This window comes from Talpa occidentalis, unplaced genomic scaffold (genome assembly GCF_014898055.3).
Source record: "Talpa occidentalis isolate TD23 unplaced genomic scaffold, MPIMG_talOcc4v2.1, whole genome shotgun sequence".
NCBI lineage: Eukaryota > Metazoa > Chordata > Mammalia > Eulipotyphla > Talpidae > Talpa > Talpa occidentalis.
The window spans coordinates 4,240,222-4,260,867 of record NW_026555331.1 but is presented as its reverse complement, the minus strand read 5'-3'; the positions used below and the strand labels follow the sequence as shown (position 1 = coordinate 4,260,867).

Genomic DNA, 20,646 nt, shown 5'->3' with positions numbered 1-20,646 from the left:
CACCTTGACGCCCTCGTTGTAGCTGTCCCCGGGACTGCCGAGACTGGCCAGGCTGCCCAGGTGGCCAGGGGCTCCGGGGCGCGGCGGCTTCTTCGGTGGAGCTGCAGGGTCTGGTAAAGGGAGCGAGTCTGTCAGGGTCTGCACTTGGCGGGGTGAACACAGCCCCCAAATGGGCAGTGGACGGGGGCTGGAGTCAGCAGCGCAGTCCCCAACCTGGGGCATCACAGCAGTGAGCTCTGCTCTCCAGACACTGACCCCAGCTGAGTGGCGACCCAGGCTGCGGTCTGTGCAGGAGGAGGGTTAGGAGCCCCCGGCGCATCCCCCCCTGACGAAGAAACTAGCACATGAGAACGCGTTCCTCCAGACAAGCGTCTTGAGAAATGTTTGCTTCTTCACTCACCTGGTTTGCCCACAGGCTGGTAGATGTGCTGGTTCCCGGTCTGTGGAGAGGAAAGCTCAGTCAGCATACTGCGAGCCCAGGGGACAGGACTTTCCAGACCCCACCCTCCCCAGTGCCCCCTGAGCCCCAGCCGTCGAGGCCTCAGCGGGGAGTGGGGGGAGCAAACAGCAAGGGTACCACAGGGTGGGGTGGGCCGGGCAGGTGAGGCACAGGGCTGGGCGATGGCAGCCTGTGTCAGGACACCACCCTGGCCCCCAGCCCCCACAAGGGTGCATCAAGAACACAGATCACGAGGAGGGGCTCCTAGCATTGGGTCGTTTCTACCACCAGGACCTGGCACCAGGCCTGCAGCACGTCCTGTGGCGGCCCAGAAGCCAACTGCACGCCCCAGGGAGGGGCGAGGTGGCTGGGCCTTCTGGTGCAGCTTAACAAGCGCCCAGGAGGAAGACCGAGCGGAAACCCCGTCTGAGCCACACCCCTCTTTTGAGAAGAGACTTTTTCCATTTATAAGTAATCAGCTGGTTTAAAAATGCACTTCCTTTGTACTGAAAAGAGACCTACACCCGGGGCGCACATGATGGGAGCTGGGGCTCCCGTGCCCTCTCCTGGACGCAGCTGCCAGGAAAGCTCCAGGGGTGCTGGGGCAGGGTGCAAGGGAGGAGGGCTGGACGGCCCACAACTCGAGGTGGCAGGGCAGGGAGGAGCACAGGCAGGAGACATGTGGTGGCAGCAAGGGCGGAGGGGGGTGGTATACGGGAGGAAGGCAGGGGAGGGAGAGCAGTTGGGGAAGGTCCTTCTAAGGATGGTCAGGCCTCTGAGTCCAGGGTCTTTGAGCACAGACATGCCTGGGGAGGCTGTGCAGGCATTTGGGAGAAGACCCCCGCAGGGGCCAGCCTAGTAGCTGAGCGTGTGAGGGCGGAGGAGACGGAGGGCAGTGTGGGAGACTCAGCCCAGATCTCACACAGACAGACACGGCCAGTCGCTGTCCAGCACTGACGCAAACACTAAGAAGGTTTAAACACAAAGACCTTTTTGGTTGATACTTGGCCAACAAGAAAGTTCAATTAACCAGGAAATCCTTTTTCAGAACATTCTGGATCAACTCAAGAAGGCGTGCAGAGTGCACTCTGTGGGCAGTTACAGGCCTGTTCTGGGAGGCAGAGCAGGACGGCCACTTCTCTGGCGAGGAGTCACTCGACCAGCTCCCACTTGTAAACTGAGGCCGGCAACACTCACCAAAGACTGGCCATCACCAAACAGACATGCTGCTAACTTGGCGTAAGGCTTAAAATCCAAATGGCTTCCCTTCCTCTGCAAACAGAGAGGGCCTGGCCCCAGCAGCAGTGACGGTGCCCTCAGCCAGCTCCCCTGCTTCCCAGCTTAGCTTTTCTGCTGGGCACGCCTGGGACTAGCCCCAGGCAAGAGTGTTACAACGACGGAGAGCGAAGGGCAGTGGGTCAGGCCGGACAGGGCTCTTCAAGAAAGGATGGGGGAGGGCATCCCCTGGTGGCTCAGGCGGTTGAGCACCGTGCTGTGAAGCTGCCCGCAGCCTCTGCAGTGCCAGTTCGATCCCGGCCAGCCGGCAAGGGTCCCACATGGTGTGGCAGACCTCTCCTGTCTCGCCCGCTGCTCCCTTCAGCAGCACATGTCATCAGTCTGCCTGTTCTGTCTCTGGTGAATCCGCCCACCCTCCCATGCATCCGGCCTCTACCCCGGTTCTTGTATAAATAAGTAAGCAAATCTTTAAAAAAAAAAAAAAAAAAAAGGATGGGGCCCCTGGATGGAACCCCACCCCCAAGTGGAAAGCCACTGGGCTCCTGCCTGGACGGTGTCTGGAGGGCACTGCAGCAGTGCCCAGGGGCCTGGGTTTACGCATTGGGGACATGGACAGCAGTGGTGCCCGAGGCAGGAGTGCTGAGGACCCGGACAGGACTTGGGGAGCACTCCCTGCTGCTCTGAGCACCCCACATGGGCCTGGCCTGCTGAGCAGATGACACCACAGATCTGGCTGTTTTACAAAGGGGTGCCAAACGGCCCCCCAGCACTAATTCAGTCATGCAGGTTTCTGGGCACCTTTGAGATGCCCACAATCAGACACACAGACCCTGCTTCTCTGAGACATGTTCCTATCAGCCACAGCTGCTCCCCTGAAGGGCGTCACTTTCATCCGATTCTCGCTCCCCCTTCTTAACAACTCGGGAGAGACCGCTGGCCACCCGACAGCCGCTTCACTGCAGGGACAGGGCTCCGCGTGAGAAGTGGGGGTGATGTGCCCATGCACAAAGGGACGCGGGGTGGTTCTGGGCTGGCAGGAGACCAATGCCCCCTCCAGGGCAGATCTGGGGGCTGGATCACAGCACAGAGAGAACGTCATGGCGGGAGGGTCACAGCCTGTGCCCGGAAACACAGGAAGACACCACCTCAGGCGCGCCCACCATGTCTAGGGCAGAACTGGTGGCGCCTTCTGGGGGCGGGAATGTGCCTCCATGGGCTGCGTCCTGCTCTGCACACTTTCCCGTTCACTGGGGTGTCCTTAGGCTCTTAGAGTAACCTGCAATTATTTTACTCAGACACCTGCTGATGGAAGTGCTAAGAGGACAATTTACCCACTCCCCTTGGGAGCAGGGAATGCTCCTGGCAGGCTTGCGCTTACTCAGATGATGCTAAGAGCTCTTCAAAGAGACTCGCAGGCACCTCCCTCACGACACCCAGAAGAAAAGGTTTTTGCTTGAGCAAGTTCTATACGACCACGGAAGTGCACAGCCGTGCAGCGCGAGCGTGGGGTGCTGGCTGTCACCGCACCTCTCCACGGCCAGCACACATTCACCCAGCTCACGACGGAGGCGTATGGGTGATGGCCAGAACCCCACATGCGGGCACGAAGGCTGGCTGTGGCCAGATGTCTTAACTGCATGACATTCCCGTCACCTCTGGGCCAGACGTACTCCCAACCCCGGACAGCGTGGCTGCCGTCTGACATGCAACGCCGGTCCTCGCCAGGGCAACTGGGAGACCCGGTGTCGCTTACCGGGCCCTGCAGACCCCGGTCCGCCCTCGATGCTGCCTCGAGAGAGCCTCACGTCCGGCTTCTAGAGGTGAAAAGAAAGCTAGTTTCACTCTTGGCTTGAACCCCCCGAGATCTGGGTGACGACACCACAGTCTTCTAGAGAAGAGCTGCAAGCTGTGCGGCGGCACAGAGCTGCCAGAACCAGTGGTGACAACCCAGGGCTGAGGCCTCCGAGGAGCCCCCTCCTCACGCTGCCTGGCCACCGCCTGCACCGGAGAGGGCCGGTCTCCGGACCCTCCACCCGGGAGGGAATGGCAGGTGGTGCCACGCCTGGACTTCCTGCATGGCCTCGGCCGCCCTGCCAAAGCAGCACTCAGGGGCAGTGGCACGAGCTCTTCCCAGAGGCAGCCAGAGTACAGAACTGAAGCAGACCTCCGGAGTGAATGTGAACAAGAGCAAGCCAAGTTCACGCGTACCAGGGCAGACAAGGCAGGCTCCGCCCCCAGGCCGCAGGAGCCGGCTGCCAGGGGCTCTCCTGAGTCGCGCACAGAGGCCTCCCCTCTGCCCAGGCACACGGGCTGCACGCCCCTTCTCAGGGACACGCCGTCCTCTCCGCTGTGCCAGTCCCTGTGGCGGAGCCACAGCCATGGCTTCCCTGCACACTGAGCGTGGCTCTCCTGCGAGGCTGCAATCGGCCGCTCGCTGGGAGGCTGGTGGAGAGCATGCATCACAGCTCCCGCCTTTCCAGCTCCACAGTCAGCCCAAGTGTCCCGCCAGCACCAGCTTTCAAACCCGGTATCATGCCTCCGCCCTCGACCATCTCTGCATTGTGGCTGCTGGGCAACGCCTGGGTCCCCAGTTCAGGCTGTCCTGCCCTGGTCTGTGCTGCTCAAGTCCAAACACCCACTGCGGCACCCCAGGCTCTGCCTTGCCTCCCACTCCTGAGACCCCCCCCGAGGGCACAGGGTGGGCTGGAGGTGCAGGGCAGCTGCGGGATGCCCACCATGGACATGGATGGCGGTAAGGAGGGAGTGACCCAGTGAGCGTGTAAAGGTGGGTGCCTGTCCAGGACGGGGACCCTCGAGGTCTCTGCCTTCCCCTGCCTTCCCTAAGGGTGATGCAAGGACATGGCCTCTGAGCTGCTGAAGCCTGGTCGTCGCCTGCCCAGGCCCTGAGCCACAGGGTCTGACAGGTGTCCTCCCAGATGTGCAGATGGCCAGAGGCACACGAAGAAGGCTGGACATGACCCACCACCAGGGAGACGCAAAGCCCCTGGGAAGCAGCTCACACTGCGGGGGGCTCCCATTGACAGCCGAGAAGTGAGGCCTGCCAGGGCTCGAGGAGGGGCCTGGCGCAAGGCTGGCGGGACGTCCCGGGGACAGCCACCATGGGGGACAGCACAGGGTCCTCAGCCATCAGAGCAAGGGGCCCATGTGGGCCAGCAGTCTCCAGCGTGGAGAGGCCCCGCTGTGCCACCACGGCATCGTCCACGGCAGTGAGCCACCAAGACAGGCCGGCTCATCCTAGCTGGGCAGCGGGTTGGGTGCTCGTGCTGCCCAACAGTGGTGTGCCATCCAGCCAGAGGAGGGCCAGGCCCACCTGGATGGCACGGTGGACGTGGAGGCTTGGCACTGATAAGCAAGAGGCAGGAAGACAAACACCCTGACTGGACTTGTGAGCTCTGAAAACCAAACAACAGCCAAGTGTGAGCAGAGCACAGATCAGCGGCTGCCAGAAGTCAAAAGGGAACAAACTTCTAGTCAGAAAGCAAGGAGGCTGGAGCCACCTGAGCTTCCAGAGGTCAAGCAGAGCTGGCCACCAAGACGACGCATGCGCCTGGGAGGCTGGCTGGAGAGGACACTGCGGATGGGCTACAGGGATGGGCCGCTCTGCTCCTGTGTCCGTGACCAGGCTGTGGTTGTGCAGCAGGGCAGCCTTGCTCTCGGGGAACCCACATCTGCGTTCTAAAAGTCCCGTCTGCGGTTTGCCCTCAGGTGATGGGGGAGGTGCACGCGTACACAGGCAGAGTGAGGCGCTAGCCAACAGGGATTGGCCAAATAAATCAACAGTTCTACCATCTGGGCCATTTTCTAAAGCTCGCCTGCGTAGCCGGGCGTGGAGGAATGCCTCACGTGCCACCTGATGTACCCCCTGAACAGTCCCTGGGACAGTTCTAAGAATGGACTTACAAGCCAGCGGCCTGAGCTGGTGACATGCCCGGGTGAGTTAAGCCGACACACTTCTCCGCTGTCCTGGTCAGCCCTGGCACCAGGGAGGGGAGCATCTGGCCAGCCCTCACACCACCCACTGCCCCCTGAACTCTGGCCAATCCTGCAACAAAACGCCACGCATTGCTGCACCGGGGCCCTGCCCATTCCCTTTACCATGGACACTGAGCCCAAGGGCAGGGCACAGGCGTGCCCGTGCTACCTCCAGTGAGCCAGCGGCCCAGATGAGGCCTGTGAACTCTGCACTCACATCCTTGCCCGGAGGAGCTCACCCACCACAGACGCTGCTGAGGAAGTCGTGTGGGCACAGCTACCTGCATGCCACACGTCCTCCGGCAGGCTTGCTGAAGGAAGGCCTCAGTCAGAGGCGAGGCTGCACAGGCACCTGACTGCCCGGCACCTGTGGCTGAGGGGGGAGGGCTCGTGTGAGGCAGCACAGGGTGGGCGGCCAGTCAAGTCCCAGGCGAACATCTCTGTGTGCGAGAGAATTTCACTAACTTAAAACAACTCACGTTCACTACTTGCTCGAAGAGCAGGTGCGTGTCTCCAGATTGACGCGGCACCTTCAGTTCCGAACGAGCCGTGGGGAACGGCTCACATTCGTCTCTCTGTGCACAGGCACTCCCTGAAGCTGTGCTTTCGGGAAAGGCCCATGTGCATGAAGCCCAGCAGGCCCGGCGGACGGGGAGACTCCGGCCCACTCCACAGCCGACATGGCGCGTGAGGGTGCCAGGGGCCTGCTTCTGCTGCCGGCAAAGCTAAGTTCCCCAGTTTCTGCCCTCACAGCATAGTCCAGATGTGCAGACAGTACATCAAAGATAAACTGAAGCAATTTCTTACTTAGACCTTGTACAAACGTATCACAGACGTAAAGACTTTCTGGGCATGATCCATGCCTTTAGCTTTTTCGCCGATGTAACCGTGGGACGAGAGGGTGGCTCTCTAGCCTGCGGCTCAGCACGTTATGGGCAGGCACATTCGTCAGGGCACCCTGTGGGCAGGACGTGAGAGGCAGCCGGTGGGCTTGGCACTGCCTGACCCGGCCGAGGCTACCCCGGGCTCTGTGTCTGGCTGCTGCAGCCTGGCCTGTCTGCATGTTTCTGAGTCTCCTGTGACTGTGCCGCTGGAGGCTTGCCCTGTGGCCGTGGCCTCCCACTGGGTGGGTATTTATCTCTTTGCTGTCCACAGGCACGTGGGTTAGTTCCATAAAGAATGTCCTCCCTCAGGTGGGCCGCGTGCTTGTAGTTCTCTGGACAGACCTGATTCCGGCCGCCCTTGGGATCTGGGGGTGCTGCTGCTCTGGACTTCACGCTCAAGACTCAACTCGAGTGTGTTTCCTCCACTACAAGTGGCCTTCCCAGCCGGAGGAGGGCGTGAGGAGGAAACGCCTGGCTCAGCTGCAGAGAGGGGCCAGGGCTTGCCCTGCTCTGAACGCCCCCGCTGTGCTCTTCGTTCACAGGACCAGTCTGCTAGGAGGAGAATTAACGCTCAGACGCTTATTCCTTTGCCAGAACGCAGAGCAGGCTTAGACAGGGCTTTCTCGCCATGCAATGGAAACCCGGTCTGCAGCGCAGCACGGCACCACAGAGACGCTGTGTCACAGGCGTGGATACCAGTAAGCGACGGGCTGCCAGGTCTTCAAGCAGCTCCACTGGGAGACAGGCCCTGACTGGGGCGAGGCGCTGGTGCAGGCTGCTGGCAGCGCCGGCGGGCCGGGCTGTTTGCGAGAGCGCTTTCCCAGGAGTGGCTTCCAGGCACCGGCCCCCAGGGGCGGCTGGTGCCGCGCACAGAACACTGCTGTCGGCCAGGCTGTGTGCGCCTGCGCAGGGCCTGGGCCTGTGGAGGAGAAGCAGGAGGCCCCCATCCCCGCAGAGCCCAGCCAGGGGGGCTGCTACTGGCAGCAATCAGACAGAGGCAAGTCCCAGCAACAGGAGTTTCTCTCTGCCATCTGCTGCCTCTGATCTAGGAGAGGAGTCTGGGGAACGTCACTGATGAAGCGACTTCAGAGCTTGTTTTTCAAGTGAGGACAGAGCCTCCTCCTGGGAACAGCTGACCTCACGGGAGTGCGGTGGCTCCGCAGCAGCCGCTCGCAGGCAGTCGGGACAGCCGTGCGGCAGGAACAGAAGGCGAGCGTCGTCAGAGGTCCGTGGAGAAACGGGAGAGTCATTTTCAGGTGTGCTGAAGTTGAGCGTGAAAAAGGATTGATGTGTACTTTGTTCAGGTCTTTTTGAAAACTTCCCACTCCTAGTAGCTGCTTTTTATTTTACAAAAGCGTCGGCTCCACCACGGCGTGGGGAGAGAGCGGACGCCGCCCCCTTCTCTAGCACTGGACAGCGCCCCCAGCTGGGAGGCCCTCGCCCCCACAGCTGCGTTTCCTGCAGGCAGCCGTCCGGTAAGTGGGTCACTTATAACCAACAGATCCCATAAAAGGATGCTCAGCTCTGGGGCGATGGCTGCGCGGCCCCCTCGATCACGCGGGGCCTGGGTGCTGCAGGAGGGCTACCACCGGGCTCCCCTTTCTCACGGACGTGGGTCTCGCACTTGGGACAGGGGACAGGCCGGGCATGAGAAAAGCCCCTGAAACATTAAGTGTCGCCTGCTCCCTCTGCTTACACGTTATACACTCAGCGCTCGGCCCGCCCGGGGTCAGTAATGGGCCAGCCTGCAGCGCGTGGGCCGCACACAGCTGACCCGTGCCAGGTGGCCAGAGGCACACCCACAGCGTGCCGTCCGGCTGCGTCCACAGCACTGGGTGCATGTGGCCCACCACGCCTTCTCCCCACTGCTTCTAGCTCAGGTGGCTGCAGCGCTTTTCCGGAGGGCTGCCGCCCACATCCTTGGGCACCTCTGCTTTGCCGCCTGCCCTGCAGTCGTCAGTGAGCTGGGGCTCTGACCCCCAGATGCCACCTCCCAGCATCCCAATGCTCAGACCAGGGGTTCCCAGAGGCCCCGAGGGCCACAGACATGCTCAGCATTCTCTGGCGCTCACGGGCGTGGCACCCCCAGGGGTGATGCAGCCCCAGCCTGGTGTCAAGGCCCAGGTGTTTGCCGTGACCATTCAGGCTGGAGAACCCCTAGGCTCTCTTGATGTAGCTTCAGGACCTCAGCTCTTCCCACGATCTGTGAGAACTTCCTGGGCATCGGGTCAGGCATGGCAGCACGTGCAAGGTGCGGGTTCATGGGAAGCCAGCTTCTCTGGGGAGGGAGCTGAGGGCGTGTGAGCACCGGGAATGGAGCGCACTGGCTGCTGGGGACTGCTGAGCAGCAGGAAGGACAGGAGGCAGCCGGCCCAGGAAGAGCCACGTGTCTCTGAGGCTCAGAAAGACAACTGTGCAAAAAAGGGGGGCTGACCAACTGGGGACACCGCGGCAACCTCCGTGGCTCGCACACATCAGGCTGAGACATCCTACTGCACGCACGATATACCTATCACAGAGACCCACCTGCAGAAGGGGCCACACAGCCACGCTGAGAAACCCTCGTGTCTGGCGCCACTCCGGACTGCCTCTCCCGTCCACATGCGCCACGTTAGCACCACAAACATGCCCTCCATCTTGTAAGCCAGCGGGCCCTCGTCAGGCCTCACCCTGTGGTGTGCCGGCACATTTTAACCCAGAGAATGACCTGTTTTTTCTCACAAACACTGCTGCGGTGTGATGCCTCGGGCTGCAGGGAATGGGGCTGCCCCAGGAGGCTGGCACCTGTGTGTTCCCGCCGCCTTGCTGAGTCGGGGGCGGTCCAGTGACGACTCCCTGCTGGTGACACTGGGAGCAGCACCCGGCCCCATCACCCTCCAACACCCCCAAGCCATTCCCAAATCAACGCTGAGGGAGAGATCGATCATTTGAGCCAACCTCTGAAGACCGATAGTGTGTGATCTCGAAACAAGCAACAAGAAATAAACCTTCTCACTCACAAACATCAACATTGAATTCTGATGAAACTCTGGAGGAGGAGGCTGGGAGATGCCCGGACAGGGCTTACCTCTGGGTGCAGGGTTAGCATTAGCCAGCGGCCATGCCAGGAGGTCCTCATGTTAAAACTCACAGGTTGGGCCTCTCCGGTGGTGCAGCGGGTTGAGCCCAGTGCTGTGAAGCTGTCTGCAGCTTCTGCAGTGTGGGTTCTATTCCTGCCCAGCCGGGGAGATTCCCACATGGCACGGGAGACCTCTCCTGTCTCACCCGCTGCTCCCCTCAGCAGTGCTTTCAGTCCATCTGCCCGTTCTGCTCCCCACTCTGTCTCTGGTGAATGCGCTCATCCTCCTGCGCCTTTGGCCTGTACCCAGTTCTTGTATAAATAAATAAATCTTTAAAAAACCAAAACTTAGAGGTTTCTTTCTCAAAGAACAGTTAAAATACCCAAGCACTCTGACATAGCTCTTAGGACTTCGCCCAGAAATGCTGGGAAGCACAGGGCACTCTGTGAGCTCACGTCCCATGCACAGCTGGCAGCCCAAGAGTGCCGTGCGCGGCGGCGGCTGGACCAGGCAGACAGACAGCCCCAGGCAACGGGCAGCTGCGGGGAGCCTGAGACTCAGCCACCACAAAGGACTGTCCTCTGAGCAGGAGACGGCGCCCCGGCCCCAGGGGGGAGTTTTGCGGATGGGTTCTGAACAGAACCTGGTACCCATCTGAAGCGACACGAGTGCCCAGATAGGGGTCCGGGGGACAGCCTATGGGTCTCTCAGAATTCATCACAGCACACGCTGTCCGCCGAAGATCCGCTGGCCCATCCCAAGCACTGACCTCAACTTCAAGAGAAAACCAGCAACAGCTGAGTGGCCAGCAGTGCAGATGTGGGATGGACACCCGCAACCCAGGCGGCAGAGTTGAGGCCGACCTGGCCTTGCACCCCAACCGGCTCGCTCGCTGCTCACTCTGCCTGGGGTTGCTATTTCCCAGCTCCCCTCGCCATCCTGTGCTGGCTGTTCTGCCCGTTGCCCTCTGCCCGCCCAGGGGCACCTCACCACACTCAGGAAGGAACCCAGGCTCAAATGTACTCACTTAGGAGCCCCAGTGTCTCCAGCTGGTTGGGGAATTTGTAACACTCATTTTTGAAGACACAAACCCATGTGGGAAGTAAGCGGTGGAGCTAAGTGTAGGATGTGGAGGGGGAGCAGCTTGGATTCCCAGGAAAGAATCAGCACCCGCAGGGCCGGTGTGTATCAGTGGCAAACAGCACCCTCTCTCTGCAGCCACCGGACAGACTCCACGGCTGTTCTGGCCTGAGGACCTAGTTTAGAAACCTGAAGGCAGAGAATGAAACTTGCTCCTGCGGTGCAGGGCTCCCAGGGCCAGTCAAGGCATCCAGACTAGCTGTCAGGGGTAAGAGTCAAGGGCTGCAGACCCGTGTGGGGCTGCTGGCCGAGTGCTGGCCCAGCTGCTCACAGGCAGGAGGCCTCAGGAAAACACGGTCTCTCTCGGGCCTCCCTGCGCTCATGTGGTGAACGTGGACAGGCTCGGCCAGCTCAGGTCCTCTGTCCTCGCTTCCAAGGTCTACAAAGCACTGGAGACTGGTCAGTTCCAGTGTTATCTTTAGAGCAAACAACATGTGATGACAACACCTGGCCTGACCTGAAAGGAGGTCCTTCCTCCCACTCTTGATGGTGTGTGCTGCCCCAGGCACTGTCGCTCGGTGCCAGGGAGCTGCGGGAGGCATCCCGCCAGGGGTGGGGGTGGGGGTGTGCACACTGTGTGACCTTCCAAGGCAGAAGCACTAGGCCCTTAAGAGTTCAGGTAGGGAATTCTGGGCCTGCCTCTCCCCTGGGGAGGTTGTGAAGACCGAAGGCTCTGCATGGGGTGACCTCATGTCGCCCGCACTGAGAACCCGGGCGGGTGGTGCTGAGCTGGCAGCAGCAATCCGGGTGCCGTGTGCAGGCCGTGCTGACTGAATTTAACAGGCCAGGGAGCTTCCTCCTGGGGTACTCAGGTCCTGAGCCCTGTGTACACAACGAGGTGGCCAGTGGTGGAGGTCACCCACACACCTGCAACGGGGCCAGTGTCCCCCCACCCCGCCCCAGCAGGTGCTGGCCCAGGCCGCACCTGGTTTCAAGTGGGATGTGCTCCCTTGAAACTGCGGCTTCAAACGTGTGGCCACACTAAGCAGCACAACGAGGACCGTGTGGACGGATCCGTGGGAGGCAGGTCAGAGCCATTGTCCATGGGGGCCACTACTGTGGTGGTAGACAGATGGGGCAGGCCCTGTAGCCAGTAACCCAGCAGGCAGCGTGACCACGTTGGCCTCATGGAATCAGAGTACAAGGACCGGCCCTGGTGACCTGTCTCCCGGCCCAGGACTCTGTGGACCCAGCCACTGCTCTCCCCAGAAGACTGTAGGCAGACAGACCAGGATGGACAGGCTGTGGCCGGGGCACAGACTGGTAGGGCAGCTGTGCTGTCCTACCCCTTCCTCTCCTCCCTGAGGGGCTGCCACGAGAGCAGTCCGGGAAGACATCTCCCACAGGACGCAGGTGCACACAGGAGGGTGTGTATTGGCCAGGCCTCGGGAAGGAGCTCTGGGGGGCAGGCACATTTCGTGGGGAGCTGATACTGAGTGGGTACACAGCAGTGGGGCAAAACCAGACACGTTCACACCTCTGAGCCCATCATGCCACCACTAAAGTCCTAGAACCCAATTCTTGCATGGATAAAGTTTAAAAAAAAAAATCCTAGAAATTCACCCAAAAAAAAAATTCAAGAAAAACCAAGAGCAGGCCTCTCCTGGTGGTGCAGCGGTTGAGCACTGGGCTGCGAAGCTGCCCGCAGCCTCTGCAGCGCCTGTTCGATCCCCGGTTGCCGGTGAGGGTCCCACATGGCGCACAGACCTCTCCTCCCGCGTCTGCTGCTCCCCTCAGCAGTGTGCTTCGTCGATCTGCCTGTTCTGTTCCCTGCTCTGGCTCTGGTGAGTCCTCTCACCCTCCCGCGCTTCTGACTGTACCCAGTGCTTGTATAAATAAATAAATAAATCTTTAGGAGGGAAAAAAAAATAAAAGGAAAACCAACAGCGCCCTGTGGCAAGCTCTAGTGACCAGAAGTGGAGCCAGCGCCGCACAGCGGGCCTGCAGGAAGCCCTCTGGGAGTTACCAGGAAGCGCTCCTCCTTCTCCAGCCAGCGCTGGTCTTCTTCCATCTCCTGCTGCTGTCGGATCAGCCGCTCTTCCATCAGGTGGGAGGGCAGTGCCTGCCCAACTCCACGCAGGTCCAGGGCCGCTGCATCCTAGGAGTGAAAGCGGCATGTCCACCCTTGGAGCCTGCTACACAGCCATGTCCCGCAACGGGGGGAAACAGCAAGGGCGCAGGACATGGCGGGCTCAGGCGGCCTGTGGAGGCCTTTCTGGGGACCTGTGCAAGGTGTTGCTGCAAGGCGGACTGGGGAGTGCACGGTGCCACCTGCAGGGACACGCACCACAGAGAGAAGCCGGGGTAGGAGCAAGAGAACGCATCCCTCGTGACAATGAAAAGGGGATGTGACCTGGGAGTGAAATCACACAGGGGAGGTTAGCTCACATGCGCACACACTTGTGCAGTGTGGCTCAGGACAGAACACAGCGGCCCAACTGTGATGTTCCCGGCTTTGCCAGGACAACGCAATGGAGACACGTAACGCTGCGCCTCCTGCCCACACACGGCCTAGTGGGGTGCCGGCGGCACGCCTCCTTTCTTTCAGTAAAAAGACACTCATGGGCCAGAAACCATTGGAGCTGGCGAATGTACAGATTTAGAATTAAGTCATCAAAATCAAAACCTCTTAGGTCGGAGGCTGTAGGGCACCTGGACAGTTACCTCCACGCCAGGCTGCCACATGGCGACCTCCTGTGGCCTGTGGTTCCATGTATCTGTCTGGTCCAAGAGAGACGCCTGCCCAGGGTAGACGCTGCCGGCCATGGCTGTGACGCCATGGGAGCCGGGGTAGCCGGAGACCTGAGGATGAGTGAGAGGTCAGGCTCCAAACACACTGCCTCACCCTGCGCAGCCCACTGGTGCCATGTGTGCAGGCTGCCCTCGTGTTGCAGGCCACGCTCTGATGGCAGACGGCGGCCCAGAGGTCCACATCTTTATCCTGGGGCCTGCAAAGACAACGGCTACACCAGGGGTGGTTATGGGGCACTTCCCAGGGAGCCCAAGGGGTGGGAGGGAGGAAGTGACTACTGACAGCAGGAGGCAGGCCCGGTGCTTCTGAGGAGGAGAAAAGGGCCATGAGCCAAGGAATGCAGGCAGCCTGAAGGAGCTGGGGCAGGCAAGGAAGTGGATCTCCTCCTGAAATGCCTCATGGAATGTAATTTCTTATGGCTCCACCAGACAACAGATGTAAATATACGCTCAAATAACTAGAAAATAGTCACTTCGAATTTTATACTCACTACAAAGATGAAAGCAGACCTTCCCTGGGTATAAAAGCAGCAGGCCGTAGAAAGGACCGAGCCAGGCGCTGCTCTGGGAACCTGCCCGCCCAGTAACGCTCCCCCAGACACCCCGAGAGTGCTCTCCTCAGGGCCGGCCCTGCATGAACTGGGGCTGGGGCAGAGGGAGGAATCACGCCTCATGCTCTGACGATGACCACCACGGCAGAGATGTTCCATGGCCAGGCAGAAAGCAAATCCTCTCTGCGATTCCTTCCCCTGATTAGGAGAACAGAATCAGCGTTTATTTCCCCAACTCATCAGGCCGGTACTGCATGGCTGGGACTGTCAGCGCACTCTTTAATAGGCTAATTAAGCACACCCAAGTCCATACTTTCCCACTTCAACACACCTCCAGGAAAGGCCTGTGGCCTGCCAGGTCTTGGGCACCACTTAAACCAGTGCTGAGATGCAGAGAGTGAGGAGCGGACTCCACTGTTCCTCCAGCTTACTCCAAGGAGAGATTTTATTGTTTAAAATCCTCTACATAAGCCATGCTTTACCACTACACTCTGGTCAGAGGGTGCAGTACTGCCCAGGATCTTTTACTGAGCCTGATGATGAAGAGACGGTGTGTGGCCTAAGGGCTGCTCCAGGTAGCCCCCTTAGGGAGCACCGTAACCACAGTGGTTGCGGCGGCCAGCACAGAGCTGGGCACAGGGGACAAGCAGGGCCAGCTGGCTGTGTGAAGAGCCCTGTGCACCCAAACGATTCACTCTTCTTGCCACAGGCAAGTGGACACCACAGAAGTGATCCCCAGGCAGTCTATCCGTCCTGCCCAGAATCCCCCAGAGGGAGTTCACAACAGAGCCTGCATCGGCCCCAACCGTGCTAGCCAGAGCCAGACTACAGGGCTTGGTCTTCTCCCTGCTAACAAGAGCCCACATCCCTAGTGCCTGCGCACCAACGGGTAGTTTTGTCCATACTAATCAAGAGGCCTTAACTCCGCTTTAGAGGTATGTAAAGGGATACAAATGTGTTCACTGGATTCTCACTAACCCTGGAAGATGGTGGGGGGATGGCACTTCTGCTGAGAAGGCCTAGACAGGCAGGTCAAGGTGGGCAGCGCGGCGCCGACTGGGGCCTCTCATCTCCGCACGGACCGCATGAGGAGCTGCTGCTTCCTGCCTTGCGCCTCAGCTCTCCGTCCATCACTGCTGCCTGTCGCAGGCGACTCAGTCAGCTGGCGGTGCAGCGAGGGCCCTCTGCCTGGGGAGGCCTGCACCCACGGCGCTGACTCTGCTTGGTGGAGACTGCTGAGTCAGCATCACCGGAGCGGCTGCTGCGGGGCGTGCGGGCGCGGGCACAGTGCCGGCGCTGGGAAGGATCTTGGCTGACACTCCCAAGGCTCAGGTGCACCTGCGGCCACACGGGTCCAGAACAGGCAGCAGGCTGGTTGTAGCTGGTGGAGGCCAAGCAGCTGCTCCGGGAGGGAGCAGGGACAGGGAGGGCGGCAGAAGCCCCATGTGTTGGGGGTTCGCCAGCACTGAGGTCTGCATGCCACTCTGTAAGTGAGCGGTTATCAGTGCAGCTTTTCTCTTCCCCCCTACAAACAAGCAGAATCGCCGGTTTCCCTCAAGGACAACCATTTCCGATTTGTCCGGGTCACCGCACGTGCACTGTCGCTCCCCTCACTTGTCTGTGCAGATCTCACCCCACAGAGGCAACCAGGGACTAAATGATCTTGTTAGGGACCTCTTGAATCCTGCTTTTGCCTGCCGGGAAAACCGTCCAGGTTAATGTGCCTTTGCACTAAGCGGGTCCACTGGCCTCACCTTGCTGTGAGCAGAATAGAGCAGAGAAGAGCAGACTCGAGAACTGGGAGACACAGATGTGCCCGACTGGGTCCACACTGAGGGAGCCTCACAGGCCCTGTAAGGGGGTGTCAAGGCCACGTTCATTCAGACACTATTGGGTCAGCCACTCTCTTAGCTGTCTGCCCGCAAATCCTCTCTCAGCACCCAGACAGAAACCGGCAAAAGGAGCCTCCCGCCCTCAGGCTGCTGAGGAGCAGCACTGCAGGCCTGGCTGCGCTCACGGGCTTACCTGGTAGTGATTGGCCTGCACCATGTGCTGAGGGCTGGGGTAAAATCCTTCACTGGACCTTGGGCTGGGATAGCCAGGTCTGCTGGGCTGTGAACAAATCAACAGAGCGTCACGTGAATGAGTATTCTGATTATTTTGATAAGTCTATGCTTTACTGACAGGACTAGGAACAGCTGATTCTCTAGTGGAGCCCAGCTGGAAGAAAAATGAAGCTTCCAGGAGGCCTCAGTGAGGAACAGCCTTTCCCACAGAGGGTGCTGGGACATGACAGCTACCGGGGCAGGTGCCACCAGACCCCCTGACCACAGACGCACCAGGGAAGTGATGGCCAAGGGGCTGTGTACACACTATTAGGAGAAAACACAGGGTTATGCTTTTGTGGCCTGGAGGGGTAGGCAATGTTTCCTTAGAAATAACACCAAGAAAGCTCAATCAGCTAAAGAAAAAAACTTCATCAATATTGAAAACTTATGTGTTGCCAATGACACTGTCAAGAAAGCGAAAAGCCAAGCCACAGAAGGAAGAGAGTATTTATAAGTCGTATCTGACAAGAGATTTGCACCCAGAATACGCCTTAAAGAACTTTGAAGACTCAACAATACAACCGCCTGCTTGAACAGGGGGCGAAGGGCTGGAAGTGACCGAAAGGCGATGCAAAAGTGACCGCAGGCACACGGACAGCCTTCACCGCCACAGTCACCAGCCCCTCGGTGTGGCCCTGGGTGGGCAGTGAGCTGCTCCTGCCCCTCGCCAGGGGTCCAGCGAGAGGGGCTGCCTGACTGCGAGCCGTGTGGACTGCGAGTCCACAGCAGAGGGCTCAGCCTGAAATGCGACGGTTGGAATAGGCCAAGTGCGTCTTTCCTAAGCCTGCAGCAATCACACCTTCTGCAGCAGATGAGGACAGAATGAACGGAAGGGGCTTAGGATGTGACTCTCAGGGAAGACGCCTCAGTTCCGCAGGCACACAGTCAGGGGCGAACATGGGCTGCGCCTGAGGTTAAGTTCTGAGGGTGTGGGCTGTCAGCTGCCTCTCCAGACGCTCCGGGCGCTCCCTGCCAGATACCTCCTGCCCCTTCTGCTTCCACAAGCTACTGCTCCTGCAGAGCAGCCCGGGTCCTCCCACCTAGCATGAGCCGAGGCCCCACTCTCCTGTAGTCCCTTCCCTCTGCTGCTCTGCACTGTTCAAACTGAGTGTGGAAGACGCTCCCCTACCCCTTCGGTCCTGCCGCATTCTGGTGCCCAATGTGGTCGACTCCGACCTGAGCGAACAGGCTTTAAACCCAAAGACATCTGAGGGAGGAAGGGCAGGGAGGGGGTTACAGACCACCCTGTCCCAGGGTAATTCAAAGTGTGTTCCTCGGGCCCGAGGGACGACCCTTCAAATTCGTATTTTTTAAAGGTTTCATTTGAACAAGGGGTTAAGAGGCTTCTGTTGTGACACCAGGCGGCAGCCTTCTTCTGAAAGGCTGCCCCAAGCACAGCAGTGGCCTGGGACACTCTGGAACCCAGGGCAGAAGCCCAGAGCAAGAATTAGGACAGGGGACAGGACCAGCCAGGCACCCCAGCTTAAATCCTGGGGGCGGCACCACACAGCAAAGACCCCACGTGTGTGCCACTGTGTTCTCCAAGAGGCCGTCTGCGGAGCCTGGCGCCCATCTCAGGGGCTGGCGTCGAGTCAGGTCACACGAAGGCGCCCTGCCTGCCACCATGGGGAGCTGCGGTCTGACACCAGGTGCGCTATGCTCAGGGCTCCTCCAGGGCCAGCGTGGGAGACACACAAGAAAAAGGAAACCGCACAGGGACTTGGTTAGTGAGGGCATCGCTGCTGCAGAATGTCTCAGCGATGCAAGTGAAGGCCGTGGGCCCTGTTACTAGAGACTGTACTGTGGGGACGAAACCATCGCACAGAGGCTGAGCCTGCTCAGCGACAGCAGTAGGGACACAGGTGTGCTTCTGGCCAGCCCCACCTCTGCAGACAGGACAGCGGCGGGTTGGGCAGGTGCCTCGAGTCCAGCCAGGAAGGGGGCAGAAGCAGCCGCCTCATGGGTGTGAGAGTAAATAAGTGGCCGTATGTCGAGTGCTTCGAGAATGGCTCCCGTGCACATGTCCAGAGGGGCCACTGGGCAAGGAGGCGTACCACATCCCTCCTCGGTGACGGCAACCCGCATTTCAGGGAGGCACGCGCTGGAGCACGGGCATTGGGGTGAACACCCTGAGTCGGGAGGAAGAGCGGGCTGCGGGGTGGCTCTCGGGGGTGCTGTGCTCCGACCGGGTGTTCGCAGGGTACGTGGGCAGCTCTCGCCTGGCTGGGTGCTGGCCAGGCAGGTAGAAGGGGCTGGGGCCCGGGCCCTACTCTGCCTTCAGAGGTCTCCTGGACCTCACACAGGAATGTCTGTGAGTCCCAAAACCTACTCACACAAGTACACTTTTCAGGGTTCCTCAGGCCCGAACACCCCAGAACAGCAGCCACGGTGCACAGCAGGGGCCACTCCCCTTGCTTTGTCTGGGGCTCGCCAGGCCAGCGAGACCATGCTCAGCTGTGGGTGGGTCTGCGTCGCTGGTCCTGGCCCCACTGCGCATGGGGCCGTGGCACAGGCTGTGAGCGTGTGCCCTCAGGCCGCGTCTCCCGCTCTAGAGCAGGCAGCATCAGGCCCCAGAGCTGGCGCTGGGATCAGTCTTTCTGTTATGTCCGTGTTCACGCCAGGACAGGTGACCTGGCACCTCGCAGTGTCCTACCTAAGTGGACGCTGGGTCTGACCGGGAGCGAGAAGCATGGCTCTGAAGCAGCTGCTCTCAAATCTGTTCTTTTTAGGACCTTTTAAAATTCTTAAGCATCACCAAGGGCTCTAAGAGTGTCTGTTTTTCTGGACAACACCTGCGCATATTTAAATCAGAATCACCTTTGATCAAAAGTGAAAGAACCAGTTAGGTGAGCATGTGCTCCTCAGCCCGTGAGATGGCTGCCCCACAGCCCCCAAAGGAAGCTGGCTCACATGGCGTCCCTGAGGAAGGGAGGCGTGTTTAGGTTCCTTGGCCCGTCGTCTTTGATGCTACATCAAAGCTCAACAAGTGGTTAGTGGCCTTCTGGAATCTGGAGCCGCAGCTCTGCACTCTGACCCACTGCTCTGGCCTATCCGGGGATGGGCCTTCACCACATGGGAGCACGTAACGTCCTGCCCCCATCACCCAGGGCACAGCGCCGAGACCTTCCTGACGAGACCTGTGTCAGGAGGGGACATAGGCTGGAACCCGCACCCCCCCCAACCTGGCTTTTCTTTGTGCAGCGCCAAGTGCCTGACCTCAGCTCGGGGGGGCTGACAGGACACTGCCAGCCACAGGGATCCCGGTGGCTGCTCCCCACGAGCTCCTTTGTCACGAGTGCCTTGCTCGTTCTCGGCCCCCGTGCCTCCCACTGGCTGGCGTGTGCTGTGTAATTCCCAAGCCTGACAGCAAAAGCCCACTACTTTTAGTGTCTGCTGGGCACTGCTGAGGGCACCTGCCAGCGCTGTGAGAACCCCTAGGCCACAGAGGAGATACTGGCCTGAAAAGGGGAGGAAGGGACCCCGGGTACTTCTAGCAGAGAGCACCACTGAGCTCGCAATCACGCCGGTGACATCACCTGAACTCTTCTGACAAGCCTAAGAACTAGGAGGCTGTCAGAGTCATGGCGATGGATAGAAGTTTTCCAAAATTCAAAGTTTTGGTTAAAAACTCAAAGTGTTACCACTGGCAACAGGTGATCAGCTGTGTCCCTTGACAGGACTGTCTTACTTCCTGCTGGAGACATGTTCTAGTGTCTCACTGGGAGCCACTGCAGGTGGCACCGGCTCCTCCTTGGCGCGGGCTGGTCCAGCCCTGGAGACAGGTGGTGCGCGACAGAGCCACCGGCGTGCGGCTACCTGTACCTCACACTCTTCTAGCTCTCGCAGAGGCCCTTCCCTAGCAGCCGGGTCTCTCCCTGGTGCCCGCCCATGCCACCAGTGCAGCCCCCACACGCGCAGAGAAGACAGCAGCTGGCAGTGTTAGGAGGTGGGTTTCGGTGCCCACCCAGGCGAGACGGTTGCACTTCAGGATGTTATATCCTGAGGCTCTCAGGTCCACTGGGGTCTGCAGGGCAGCAACTGGCACAAAGAAACCCGCACACTAGCTGAGTCCTGCCTGGTGGGGCTCTTCCAGGCAAACTCTGCAAGACCACGGCTGCAGGCGTGACTGGAGACGCGCTCCTGGACACAGCCCTGACCCTCTGTGGCCAGAGCGCTTTACATAATGGAGCACACCTAAGCGTTTACTTTGGAATTGTGAAAGGCGAGACAAAAATGTCTGTATTTTATAAACTAAGCTACGTAAATGTTTCACCTATCGGAATACCAACTATCTACACAGGCCTGATGTCTCAGAAGATGCGCCTGTTTTGCAGGGAGGAAGCTTTGGCCTACCCACCCACTGAGGCCATGGCATCCTCAGACTTCCAAGTACTGTGTCCCTAACAAGCAGAATTTAACTCTAAAGATGAACATGGAGAAGGGGAAAACCCCATGTGGTATGAGACTGGTCAGCCAAGGGAACAG

At 59.7% G+C, this 20,646-nt stretch overlaps 1 protein-coding gene across 8 annotated transcripts in view; it reads right to left on the bottom strand.

The window, feature by feature from the left end:
• Nucleotides 1-20,646, bottom strand: part of PTK2 (protein tyrosine kinase 2) — a 165,346-nt gene that overhangs the window by 8,143 nt on the left and 136,557 nt on the right. For 7 of the 8 annotated variants that reach the window (XM_054691950.1, XM_037499500.2, XM_054691951.1 and 4 more), the window contains 5 exons: nucleotides 16,079-16,165; nucleotides 13,416-13,553; nucleotides 12,718-12,849; nucleotides 401-440; nucleotides 4-110 (listed from right to left, as the gene is read on the bottom strand). In XM_054691950.1, the coding sequence (XP_054547925.1) occupies nucleotides 4-110; nucleotides 401-440; nucleotides 12,718-12,849; nucleotides 13,416-13,553; nucleotides 16,079-16,165 (504 nt within the window). Of the gene's footprint in view, nucleotides 1-3; nucleotides 111-400; nucleotides 441-12,717; nucleotides 12,850-13,415; nucleotides 13,554-15,325; nucleotides 15,905-16,078; nucleotides 16,166-20,646 lie in introns of those variants that run through there. The other variant, XM_037499368.2, reaches the window with a different exon arrangement.